Raw genomic sequence first — 12,749 nt, 5'->3', positions numbered from 1 at the left:
CTTGCTCGGCAATCGCACTTGCGACAACTCGACCAACGAAGCAGTTGTATTTGCAGTTTATATTTGTCTCGAATAGTATCCAAATCTATCCTGTATTAAGTATTCTAATGCACCTCTGTCTACCCTGACGTAGCATATTTTATTATTATCGAGCGCTTTATTGGCAGAAACCACTAATTCCTCGATAATGCGGATACCGTTAATATTGTAACACCTGTGACCTGAACAATCGATGTCGAATGTCTCGGGTTTCTATTTCAGGAACAGTATTCGACAAACCGTAAAGACATTTTATCACCTGCGTTATAAGGTTGAAATTTCCGTGGAAACCTATATACATATTGACCTGGGATCGTGAGCAGAAATAGGTCAGGCGGGGACGCTGTCTCACTCCATTTCTTTTTAATTGATGTGTACACGAATAACTAGACAGAATCTTGGTTTAACCTGTGTATTATAGAAAAAAATATCAAAACTTTTAGCTCTTCTCTTTTAGTTTCTGCAGTAATCTCAGATCGCATTCCCAACCTAATTGAAACTAATTCAAGCCAAAAAGTAACTTTCATGCTACTTCATCATCAAGCCCCTAATGATAATCATACCTCATCAACATCATATCAGCCATAAAACGTCCACAACTGAACATACATACTTCCAGATAGGCCAGTTGTAAGTGACCTGCATCCAACGGCTACCTTTTTTTTTTTTTTTTTTTTTTGAGGGGGAAAATCATCCAATGACTTTTCTCGCCTTGGGCGAGGCGAGAGGGAGTGTCAGACTCTTACTGACTAAAAACCACCCCGTTCCTTCTCCTGCTTTTCGAGCCGGAGCCCCGGTAAACCTGCTAGGTAGTCCGCAGCTCCGGATCAGGCATCAGCCCTATTAGGCCCCATCTGTGGTGGTCTGATGGCTCTTTGAGGCGCGCGCGGAACGCGACGCGCCGCACGCACGGGTCTGGTTCTGTTCGGGCGGTGAGCTACCCTTGCTCGCCGTCCGCAGGCCCGCACTTACGGTGGCCGGAGATCGTCTCGGGATCCCCTACGCCTGATCCAACGGCTCCCTGCGATCAGACCTCATCTAGGTGTCATGTGTATGTGTATGTGAACTTGTATGTTTGTAAACGCACCCACGACACAGGAGAAAATCCTAGTGTGGGGCAACGTTTTAAAAAAAAAAAAGTGAAGTTCTCATCTGTACAGATATATCAAATTCAAACGCAAAATAGCTGCTGTTAACTGTTGAGGAAATTCCTTAGCTACTACATCATTATTCTTCTTATGACAAATACACCCACTTTATGTGTAAAGTAGTCAATACAAATCATTCAAACCCCAACATGGGGTAGTTATTGACAATAATTATTATCGAAATTACAGAAAACCGACGTGATTCATTGAGCGAGTTGTGTTAGCGGAGGCCCAATTACTCCCCTTCCCAATCCTCGATTCTCCAATAACCCTTAAATATCTATCGCTCAAAAGGCTGAAAACGCACTTGTAACGCCTCATATGTTTTGGGTGTCCATGGCCATCGGCGATTGCTTACCAGGTGATCCGTCTGCTCGGTTACAGACTTATACCACAAAAAAAAATCATGCTTCAAAAAATTTTATTAATCAGAATTACCACCAATTTACAATTTTTCTAATGAAAGATTCACAAAAAAAAAATACAATCATTATTGCAATTTATTTAATAATATGATACTTTAATTTAGGGTCTAAACATTATTTCTGTTAATACAATGAACAATAAAAGTCAGTTTTGTTACATAACAATAATTATTTTTTTCGAATTCATTGAAAATTACCGCGGGTCAGACATTTGTATAGGATGTCCTTCCGCAGACGGAACTCTTCGGAAGGACATAGTTTCAGCAGGAGTAGCATTAGCCAGTGCTTGCTGGGCAGCTAGGGCTACTTCATAACCAGCCTTGACTCGCTCACCCAGATCCTGGTCGATCAAGTGCAACAGTTTCATGGCTCTCTGAACAACTGGTGGAGTGACTGGCACAAGAGTCAAGACAATATTAGCTATAAACCTCAACCTGTGAGCTTCATCTTCCAAAATGTAATTGTAGAAATACCATGCTGGTTCTAAATCAAAAGCATTAGTTTCCAATACCTTCAACTTCTTCCACGGTCTGTGCTCATCCACATATGGAACTGGTCCATGGAATGAATTAGGATAATAGTTGGGAGCGTTCTTCATGTTAAGGTTAGTCGGTGGTGTCCCATCTCGTACGTACGTCTTCTCGTACAATGGCATGTTTACTGAAATCTTGTTGTGGTTTCTTCCCAGGCGATAGTTTTGAGTGTCCCTATAGTACATTCTTTCGCCACAGGATAAATAGTCTACTGGTCCAGGAATACCCGGTACTAAATTACCAGGATTATATGCTGCTTGTTCGACATCTCTAAAGTGATTTTTAACGTTCCTATTCAGTACCAATCGCCCAATTGGCACCGTGTAGAATGTACCATTCTTCCACAATGTTGTAACATCAAAAGGATTGTAATCAACTTTTTTTAAATCATGCAGCGACAGCACATCCATTTCAAGTTTCCATGAAGGGTACTGTCCTGAACCAATAGCGTTGTACAAATCTCGAGTAAAGTAATCTAAATCTAAAGATTGAATGGCGGCTGCTTCAGCAGTTGTTAAGTATGAGAAACCCAACTCAGTCCTGAAGTTGAACCGCACGTAATATTTCTCTCCGTGCTTACTCGCAAGTTCATAAGTGTGAACAGGGAAGGCGTCCATCTTTCTGTAGCCGTTCGGAATACCATAATCAGACATTAACCAAAAGAGAGAATGAGCAAAGATAGGTCTTAGTGTCACTATATCATAAAAACTTGTGAAATCATACATATTAGTTTGAGGATTTCTGTTAAATGCATGAGTTATGTCTCTCGACAACATAGGATCTCTAAATGCAAATACAGGAATTGAAATAGATAGAAGGTCTAAGTTTCCTTCTTGAGTGTAAAATTTTACTGCCATAGTTTTCAAATCTCTAGCAAGGTCAGAGCCTCCTTTATTTTGGAATCCCGATGCAAACCTGACGACTACCGGAGTTTTCTTGCCTACTCCATTGAAAACGTCAGCGTACGTATACTTTGAGACATCGTGTGTAACTTCGAAGTAGCCGAAGGCTCCAGTACCTTTGGCGGTAACCACTCGCTCTGGTATTCTTTCGCCAGCTACTGTCGATATTGTATCAATAAGCAATTGGTTGCTAAATTGGTCGGAGTTAATTGTTATTGTGTCACGTATGTCAACTGGCTCTCCGGCATTTTTGGTCCACAATCCTATCGGGCGCTGAAAATATTAAAAAGTCACAATAAAATAACAAATACTTTTTGACAATAAAATAATACAATTAATAACTTTCCGAGTTACACATCTGCAAGCACATTACTTATATCCTTACATTGGTAAGGGAATTTGCTATTAATAAATAGTATTAAGAGCATATTAAATTATCATATTATTTTGTTAACCTGAAGTATTTTTAGAAAATCATATTTTCGAAGGGCTAAACCATGAAGCAAGTACAAAGAGGAGATGCCAAAATGTGGTCGTGCAATGTGATACAAAAAATCAACCCTGCCCGATGATATTATAAAAAGGTATAGATAGAGGCCAAAAGCGTTAAGAAAATGGCAAATCAAAATGTGGACAAGTGGCCACGGTTTTTGGAGTATAGGAACGTTTTATCGAAAATAGATAGGGCGTGGTTTATACCGCCTAAAGGGAAACCCAGTTATCACATCTCCTTTTTGTATTTGCTTCATGGCTAAACGATACGATAGACTTGGTATAAATTAACCTGATTATGAAGGGATTCTACATAGTCATCGTATTGCTGAATTTGGTCAATCAAGCGATTGTTGCAAAACATGTATGAACCTATGAACCTCTATTTCCATTCCTCACGCCAATGAAGTAACCGTTAATTTTTTTGATAGGAGACAAATGAAAGTATTTTGGAATGATAAGAATAAATTACTGGACAAAATCAGAAAACAGTACCCAGAAGAAGTCGTGTTGTCAACAATAACTCGAAAATAAAGAAACACTTCGAGAGATGTAGGACAATTAGCTATTAAAATTAAGTATGACAATACACTTTTACTTACCGGATGGTGCTTCTTAAAGTCCAACAACTGCCTTTGAACTGGTTCATACGTAACATTGTAATATTCATTACTTTCCACTTGTATTACCACATAAAGTAAACACGCTATGATCGCCTTCATGTTGGATAACGATCTTGAGCAATATTTTCACAATACCAATTTATATACCAAATTAAAAGAATCCTAAAAGCTAATTAGTAGGTACTTAAATGAAGAAAATAAAATATAGCTAATAAAACCCATATTAGCTGTACAGGATGATGTAACCAATAAACAGTATGTAAACAAAAACGGTGCAGAATCTTAACTTGAAGCTTCAACTACTAACTTGACTTACCGCGAAATATTTTACTATTAATCTTCTAACCTTTTTTTGTTATGTAGATGGAGAAAGCCAATTGAGCAAGAGATAAATGTGTGTGTGTAACTATGTACCAGGTTTATCAAGATGCATATAAGTCACAAATCATAGGACACACTGTATCAGGCTGCGGACGTTCTTGCAGTTTACCAGAGCTCCGGCTCAAAGTAGGAGTAGAAACGGGGTGGTTTCAGTCAGCAAGAGCATGGCCCAGCGCAACACAGCTGACAAGTGATGTCTGCGTCTGACATCTAAGAGTCTGACACTCCCTCTCGCTTCACCCAAGGTCATTTGATGAGTTTTCCCCCCTCAAAAAAACAACACACACTGTTGAACATAGACTTATGGTTAGCACCTTAATGTCTTTCAGAACCCTTAGTACGAGTTTGCTTTACGGTTCAAGTAACTAGTTGAAACGAGCACGTTCAGAGCTCTGATTGGCCGGCTCGAATAAACCATCCAATCAGAGCGCTGAACAGATAAACCGATTGAAAGCAACCTGCATCGAACGGCTCCCTGTGCCCTTTATTAGACTTAGACCTAAACACCCTATACAAACAAGTTATGCAGTTAAAAATATAGCAATTTCACAAAGTTGCATTGACCTGAAAAATAATTATTGCTGTTAATTAGTTGTTAAATTTGTCGTAAATCAATTAATTAATGTTCAACTATCAACGATTGGAGAATTTAGTCGTCATTAACATACACACTACCTCGAATAACTAAAGGCAGTGTAAAGCTTTTTTTTTGAGGGGGGAAAATCAGCCTATATCTTCATTCATCAGGGAGTATCAGACTCTTACTGACTAAAAACCACCCCGTTCCTTCTCCTGCTTTTCGAGCCGGAGCCCCGGTAAACCCGCTAGGTAGTCCGCAGCTCCGGATCAGGCATCATCCCTACTGGGCCCCAGTTGTGGTTTTGTGTAAAGCTGACATGGTATATAAGATCGAATTAATATGGCAGTGGCTAGATGCGGAAATCTGTTGGGAAAGCATATGTCTATCAGTGAACAGTAATTAGATAAAACTTAATATAAAATGGACACTATTTATTCATCTATATTATGTCTACAGGGTGTCCCTGAAGTCGACATCCAATAGGCATCAGATGATCGGCAAGGTTCCAACTGTATGTGAAAGACTCCCTGTATGTGAAAGAATCTAATCCACTACTAAAATAAAAATGAATTGTTCAATGTGTTGCTGAGCGCAAATCTCGAGAACAGCTGAACTAATTCCACTAATTCTTTATTTTTCTCTATTAGCTTTGTTATTATTAAGAAAATATTCTTATGTGCTAGTATTAAAGGTACCTACGTATACATCTATATGATTTGTTATGTGATGCTCCTTGTTTGATTTAATAGCAATATTAACCTACGATGCGATAACTCGAAGTATTTCTTTAGGCAATGTTCATGGTTACATTTTTTTAAACATCTGGGCTACGTAGTGTACTGTCCTGCAGTTAGGTGAAGTGATGATATCCGCAAGGTAGTTGGTAGTGGTTGAATGAGAAGAGCTAAAGATCTTGTTCTCTGGTACAGCACAGAGCAATTTCCAGTTTTTACATCATAAACAAGCGGATCCCGTGAACTTTGCCACGCATTAAAAATTTTCTTGCGCATCTATATTTTTTATTCTTATAATTTTAAGTACCATTTCCAAATAATAACAAAGACAACAAAACAAGAATTTGTGAAATCGGTTCAGCTGTGTTCTAGATTAGCATTTAGTAATACATTTAGCGATATTTTTTTATACAATAGACAAAAAGGACGAATTACCCCCTCCCCAATTTTCCCAATACCCGAATCCCCGACCCTTAAATTCCTAACCCCCAAAAGGCCCGCACGCTCTTGTAACGCCTCTGGTGTTTCGGGTATCCATGGGCGGCGGCGATTGCTTACCATCAGGTGATCCATCTGCTCGTTTACCGACTCTCATTTAAAGAAAATCATCAGTAAAGTAATATATTGTATTACAGATTTAAATAATGTAGATATGTATTTGGCATCAATACAGAGAATTAATAAAGACAGTTTTGTAGTTGCTAAGCGTATTTTTTCCTGCATTATAGATTTAGAAGATAGAATGTGGTTTTCGTCAGCATTATTGTTCTGTTCACCAATCTGAATGAAATAATTCATCGTATTTAAAGGGGGTAATGGAGCCTCTGGTTACCTCACACAACGAATTGAGTCGTGGTTACTCCGGTCGAGCCGGCCCATTCATGCCGAAGCATGGCTCTCTCACACTTAAAATGTCACGTTTTGACATACAAAACATCATTATTTCCCTTTGACAATCCTATCCTATCTACCATAGCAGCATATTCGGTGCATATCATAACTAAAACATATTTAATTAATAAATATTTAGATGTCACTAAGAAAGTACCTAACAATAGAATAGTACATTTGGCATCCTTGAACGAAAACTTTTATTTGGTGGGCCAAAGTTCTATAGAATTTCTAGCATTGCCCTTTACACAATAAAAAATCAAGTACTTCTAAAACAATACATTTTTATTTTTTATACATAGCATTTTTCTAACTACATTTTGTTTACATTGAAAATTATTTTGAATCACGTTTAGGAAGACTTTGTGCCGACGGAACTCTTCTTGACGAAACAGCTGGAGGTGGAGTGGCCACAGCCGCTGCTTCCTGGGCAGCAATGGCTGCCTCATAACCAGTCCTGACACGCTCACTCAAATCATCATCGACCAAGTGGAAGAGTTTCATAACTCTCTGAACGACCGGTGGAGTGACTGGCACAAGAGTCATGACAATATTAGCTACAAATCTCTGCCTCTGAGCTTCATCTTCCAAAATATGATTGTAGAAATACGACATCGGTGCCAAATCTACAACATTATTTTCTAATACTTCTAACTTCTTCAATGGCCTCTTTTCATCCACGTATGGAACTGGTCCATGGAATGAATTAGGATAATAGTTGGGAGCGTTCTTCATGTTAAGGTTAGTCGGTGGTCTCCCATCTCGAACATACGTCTTCTCGTACAATGGCATGTTTACTAAAATCTTGTTGTGGTTTCTTCCCAAGCGATAGTTTTGAGTGTCCCTATAGACCATTCTTCTACCACGGAACAAAAAGTCTACTGGCCCAGGAATACCAGGTACTAAATTACCAGGGTCAAATGCAGCTTGTTCGATATCTCTAAAGTGATTTTTAACGTTCCTATTCAGTACCAATCGCCCAATTGGCACCGTGTAGAATGTACCATTTTTCCACAATGTTGTAACATCAAAAGGATTGTAATCAACTTTTTTTAAATCATGCAGCGACATGACATCCATCTCTAGTTTCCATGAAGGGTATTGTCCTGAACCAATAGCGTTGTACAAATCTCGAGTAAAGTAATCCAAATCTAAAGATTGAATGGCGGCTGCTTCAGCAGTTGTTAAGTTTGAGAAACCCAACTCAGTCCTGAAGTTGAACCGCACGTAATATTTCTCTCCGTGCTTACTCGCAAGTTCGTAAGTGTGAATGGGGAAGGCGTCCATCTTTCTGTAGCCGTTTGGAATACCATAATCAGACATTAACCAAAAGAGGGCCTGACCAAAGCTAGGTCTTAGTGTCACTAAATCATAAAAACTTGTGAAATCATACATATTAGTTTGAGGATTTCTCGTGAATGCATGATTCATGTCTCTCGTCATCATGGGATCTTTGAATGCAAATACAGGGATTGAAAGAGCTAGAATATCTAGGTTTCCTTCTTCAGTGTAAAATTTTATTGCCATAGTTTTCAAATCTCTAGCAAGTTCAGAGCCTCCTTTATTTTGAAATGCCGATGCAAACCTGACGATTACCGGAGTTTTCTTGCCTACTCCATTGAAAACGTCAGCGTACGTATACTTTGAGACATCGTGTGTGACTTCGAAGTAACCGAAGGCTCCAGTACCTTTGGCGGTAACCACTCGCTCTGGTATTCTTTCAGCATTTTTTGTCGACATTGTATCAATAAGCAATTGGTTGCTAAATAGATCAGAGTTAATTGTTATTGTGTCACGTATGTCAACTGGCTCTCCGGCATTTTTAGTCCATAATCCTATCGGGCGCTGAAAACAAAAAATAAAGTCACAATAAAATCACCATTTTCTTTTTTGGTTTCAAAAGTTAATGAAATCCAATTAACAACTTTCGTAGTTGCACATCATTAAGCACCTAACCGGCTTTTCTTAAATTGGTAAGAGATTTTTTGGAAATAAGAAACAGTGCCTAGTGGAGGCTACAGTAAGTCCAAAATAAAGAAACACTATATGAGATGAAAGATAATTAGGAATTAAAGAAATTCAATACAGTCTTACTTACCGGATGGTGGTTCTTAAAGTCCAACAATTGCCTTTGAACTGGTTGGTAGGTGACGTTGGTATATTCATTACTTTCCACGAGGATTACAACACAAAGCAAACAAGCTATGATCGCCTGCATTGTGGATCACGATCTTGTGCAATATGGTTACAAAACCGATTTTATATACCAAATTAAAGGAATCCTAAAAATCGTAATTAGTTAGAACAAAATCAAATATATTACTATATCCTATGCTAGATCTACAGGATGATGCAATCAACAAAGAAGCTTCAACTACCTGATTTAGCGCTCGTTTCACCACCTTCATATAATTTCCGGATAAACTTAGATGAAAGATGGTGCATACAAATTACGTTCTTAATACAAAGTTAACTGAAACATTTCGGCCATCCAGACATTAAGTACTAAATTTTGGTATTAAACTTCTTCTAAACATTTTTTTTTTTGTGGAAGTCAATCTCAAGACAGACTAGCCAATTGAGCAAGAGAGAAATGTCATAGTCCACAATAGTGTGCATTTGCGATAGAAAATTTCTATGTTCATCAAGATGCATTATCTTTTCCCTTTCTACCATTATCCAATAGGCCAGCAATTTATCTCCATCGAACCAACTTTAGGTGCTGAACCTAATAACATCCAGTTTATCAGGTAAAACAATAAGCCAGATCTGCTTCGGGTTTCCTATAGTACAATCTTTTAAAAGACAATAACCATCCACAGTTTTGCTGCGTCAGTCGTAATTGGAAAACGTGATAAAATACAGCTTCATTAGGTTAGTACGCTCGAAAAGATCTCCCATTTCTGAATCCCACATCATCATCAGTCATCAGTCACAGGATTCGACCAATGAAGATGGTCCGATTGGAAGCGACCGAAATCCAGCAATGTCCCTGTAAGACCTGAAGAGAACACCCTATACAAACAAATAATGTAAAGACATAAAATGTTGCAATTTCACAAAGTTGCATTGACCTGAAAAAAAAAAATTACTGGTTCAAATAGCTGTTATAAAACAATCGAAGTAATTATAGAAATAGTTTATAATGTTTAAATACAAAAAAAAATCTTATGAACATTTATAAAAATGGCCCTTTGTGAAACAACCATTACAACAATAAGAAATTGTGCAACGGCTGAATTCCATCATCCATGCTAATGCATCTATGGATTACGATCGATATTTGAGGATACAAGTAATTTAATTTTTTGTTTCTTTTTTTATTTATTATTAAAAAAACTTCCTACACTCTCATAACAAGATTTTTCCAAAATGTCTTCCCGCTCTAATTAAAATAAATTATTTCGAATTTGACTATGATATTATTTGTAACTAGCTTTTGCCAGTGATTTCGTCCGCGTAAAACACTGAGTTCTGATAGAATTTGGAATTAAAGATTTTTTTCCAAAAATTTATATATTTTCTAAATAAAAGCAGCCAAAATTACTCCTTAGTATATCAGCTACCTGCCAAATAAAGTACCGTCAATTTCGATCCGGCCATTTCAGAGATTAGCCGGAATAAACAGACAGACCGATGAACAAAAATTTTAAAAAATGTTTTGAGTAGGTTTTATTGTTTGGTACGGTGAACAACAACACAAAATCTACTTTAAATACTACTTTTGTATCGTAACGTTACATCAGATCATCAGAATCAGTGTAATCATTTCGTCTCTTTTTTAGGATTCGCCTGCGCAGAAGGAACTCTTCTTCCAGGAATAGGGGGAGGAGGAGCAGCCAATGCTGCTGCTTGCTGAGCAGCAAGTGCTACTTCATAAGCAGCCTTTACTCGAGTACCCAACTCTTTGTCCACCAAGAACAAGAGTTTGAAAACTCTTTGAATTACCGGCGGAGTAACGGGCAAGAGAGAGATGACTATATTGTCTATAAACCTCTGCCTGTGAGCTTCGTCTTCTAGAATAAAGTTGTAGAAATACCACATCGGTTCCAAATCCACAGCATTATTTTCTAATACTTGCAACTTCTTCCATGGCCTACTTTCATCCACAAATGGAACTGGTCCGTTAAAGGAATTAGCGTAATAGTTTGGAGCATTCTTCATGTTAAGTCTAGTCGGTGGTCTCCCATCTCGTACATACGTCTTCTCGTATAACGGCATATTTACTAAAATGTTATTGTGGTTTCTTCCCAGACGGTAATTTTGTGCATCTCTATAGAACGTTCTCCTTCCACGGAACAAATAGTCCACTGGTCCAGGAATACCAGGTACTAAATGTCCAGGATTAAAGGCAGCTTGTTCGATATCTCTGAAATGATTGTCAGGATTTTTGTTTAGAACCAACCGACCAATCGGCACGGTGATAAAAGTGCCATTCTTCCACAGTTTTGTGACGTCGAACGGATCATAATCAACTTTTTGTATTTCATGTGGCGTCATCACATCCATCTCTAGTTTCCATGCAGGGTATTCTCCTGAGTCAATCGCGTTGTACAAATCTCGAGTAAAGTAATCCAAATCTTGAGATTGAATGGCGGCCGCTTGAGCGGTTGTGAGTGGTTGGAAACCCAACTCAGATCTCAGGTTGAATCGTACGTAATGTGTTTCTCCGTGCTTATTTGAAATTTCAAAAGCATGAATGGCAAATGAGTCCATTCTCCTATAGCCATTCGGAAGTCCATAATCTGACATAATCCAAAAGAGATTATGACCAAGCTCTGGCCTTAGTGTTGTTATATCATAGACACTCGTGGAATCAGCCATATTAGTCTGAGGATTTCTCTGGAATGCATTTACTAGGTCCCTAAATACCATTGGATCTCTGAATGGAAAGACGGGCGTCGAAATAGTTAAAAGGTCGAAGTTTCCTTCTTTGGTATAAAATTTAATAGCCATAGTTTTGATTTCTCTGAGAAGTTCAGTTCCTCCCAAATTCTGTAACGCTGCTGCAAACCTGACGACCAATGGTGTTTTCTTCCCCACTCCATTGAACACATCAGCGTATGTATACTTGGAGACATCGTGCGTGACTTCGAAGTAACCAAAGGCTCCTGTACCCTTGGCAGTAGCTATTCGCTCTGGTATTCTTCTTCCATCAAACGTCGAGAATGTGTCGACAAACAATTGGTTGTTGAACTGATCGGAGTTAATTGTTATTGTGTCACGGATTTCCACTGGATCTCCGGCAAGTTTGGTCCATAGGCCTATGGGATGCTGAAAATAACAATACACGTTAACATAAAAATACAATCTGTTAATTGTCGATAAGCAGATGGGGGTATTTAAAGTCTTATTTAAGTTTTGTTTGTTATTTAAGAAATAGCTTCTTGTACTAGAGATTGAAATCAGAATTTGACAATAGACTCACGACCACTTCAGAAAGACACTGACAGAAGTATCAATTAAAACAATATTCGTTCTTAAAAACGTTTTTAACACATGAAACGCCGTGAAAGGCAAAGGTGACCGGATGATTTGCCTTCAACAGATTTTTGTTTGCAGTCAAAGCCTTAACTTAACCCACCGGGTGTTCCTTCTTAAAGTCCAACAACTGCCTTTGAACAGGTTCATACGTCACATTAAGGTATTCATCACTTTCCACTAATATTATCACACAAAACAGACACACTACAATCGCCTTCATGATGAATTGCGATCTCGTGCAATGATCCTAAGAAACTGGTTTATATAATTGATCAGAAATCATCGATAACCACTTCTAATTATCAGGCGAAAAACAAACAAATACGTTGTATCCTACGCACATACTCATACAGGATGATTGGATCGCATTATACCATGTAAGTTTCATAGTTTGACAAAGTAAGGATTTGAGTAATTAACGTAAGTCATATGATTAGCACCAGAAATATCAACTGTTGATGATTTTCCACCGCTTTTTTATGTACAAGTACCTACTCAAAAGCCCAGCAATACTTTA

General features: G+C 38.2%; 3 protein-coding genes across 3 annotated transcripts; all 3 read right to left on the bottom strand.

The window, feature by feature from the left end:
* Positions 1 to 1,805: 1,805 nt before the first annotated feature.
* Positions 1,806 to 4,261, bottom strand: LOC118276028 (catalase-like). Its single transcript, XM_035594157.2, has 2 exons — positions 4,142 to 4,261; positions 1,806 to 3,320 (listed from the first exon to the last, which is right to left on the bottom strand). Exons 1-2 carry the CDS (start codon positions 4,259 to 4,261, stop codon positions 1,806 to 1,808), a joined length of 1,635 nt encoding a protein of 544 aa, XP_035450050.2.
* Positions 4,262 to 7,084: 2,823 nt separating this feature from the next.
* LOC118276029 (catalase-like) lies at positions 7,085 to 9,030 on the bottom strand. The gene is made up of 2 exons (XM_035594158.2): positions 8,847 to 9,030; positions 7,085 to 8,593 (listed from the first exon to the last, which is right to left on the bottom strand). Exons 1-2 carry the CDS (start codon positions 8,964 to 8,966, stop codon positions 7,085 to 7,087), a joined length of 1,629 nt encoding a protein of 542 aa, XP_035450051.2. The 5' UTR covers positions 8,967 to 9,030.
* A 1,483-nt stretch (positions 9,031 to 10,513) lies between these two features.
* LOC118276031 (peroxisomal catalase 1-like) lies at positions 10,514 to 12,452 on the bottom strand. Its single transcript, XM_035594159.2, has 2 exons — positions 12,333 to 12,452; positions 10,514 to 12,022 (listed from the first exon to the last, which is right to left on the bottom strand). Exons 1-2 carry the CDS (start codon positions 12,450 to 12,452, stop codon positions 10,514 to 10,516), a joined length of 1,629 nt encoding a protein of 542 aa, XP_035450052.2.
* Positions 12,453 to 12,749: the final 297 nt, after the last annotated feature.

Source organism: Spodoptera frugiperda, chromosome 31 (assembly GCF_023101765.2).
Source record: "Spodoptera frugiperda isolate SF20-4 chromosome 31, AGI-APGP_CSIRO_Sfru_2.0, whole genome shotgun sequence".
Classification (NCBI taxonomy): domain Eukaryota; kingdom Metazoa; phylum Arthropoda; class Insecta; order Lepidoptera; family Noctuidae; genus Spodoptera; species Spodoptera frugiperda.
This window is presented reverse-complemented; position numbering and strand designations above follow the sequence as displayed.

Coding starts and splice junctions, on each gene's coding strand:
- LOC118276029 (XM_035594158.2), bottom strand. CDS start 8,966: ATGCAGGCGATCATAGCTTGTTTGCTTTGTGTTGTAATCCTCGTGGAA. Junction 8,594..8,846: donor ACTTTAAGAACCACCATCCG/GTAAGTAAGACT, acceptor TTTTGTTTTCAG/CGCCCGATAGGATTATGGAC.
- LOC118276031 (XM_035594159.2), bottom strand. CDS start 12,452: ATGAAGGCGATTGTAGTGTGTCTGTTTTGTGTGATAATATTAGTGGAA. Junction 12,023..12,332: donor ACTTTAAGAAGGAACACCCG/GTGGGTTAAGTT, acceptor TGTTATTTTCAG/CATCCCATAGGCCTATGGAC.
- LOC118276028 (XM_035594157.2), bottom strand. CDS start 4,261: ATGAAGGCGATCATAGCGTGTTTACTTTATGTGGTAATACAAGTGGAA. Junction 3,321..4,141: donor ACTTTAAGAAGCACCATCCG/GTAAGTAAAAGT, acceptor TAATATTTTCAG/CGCCCGATAGGATTGTGGAC.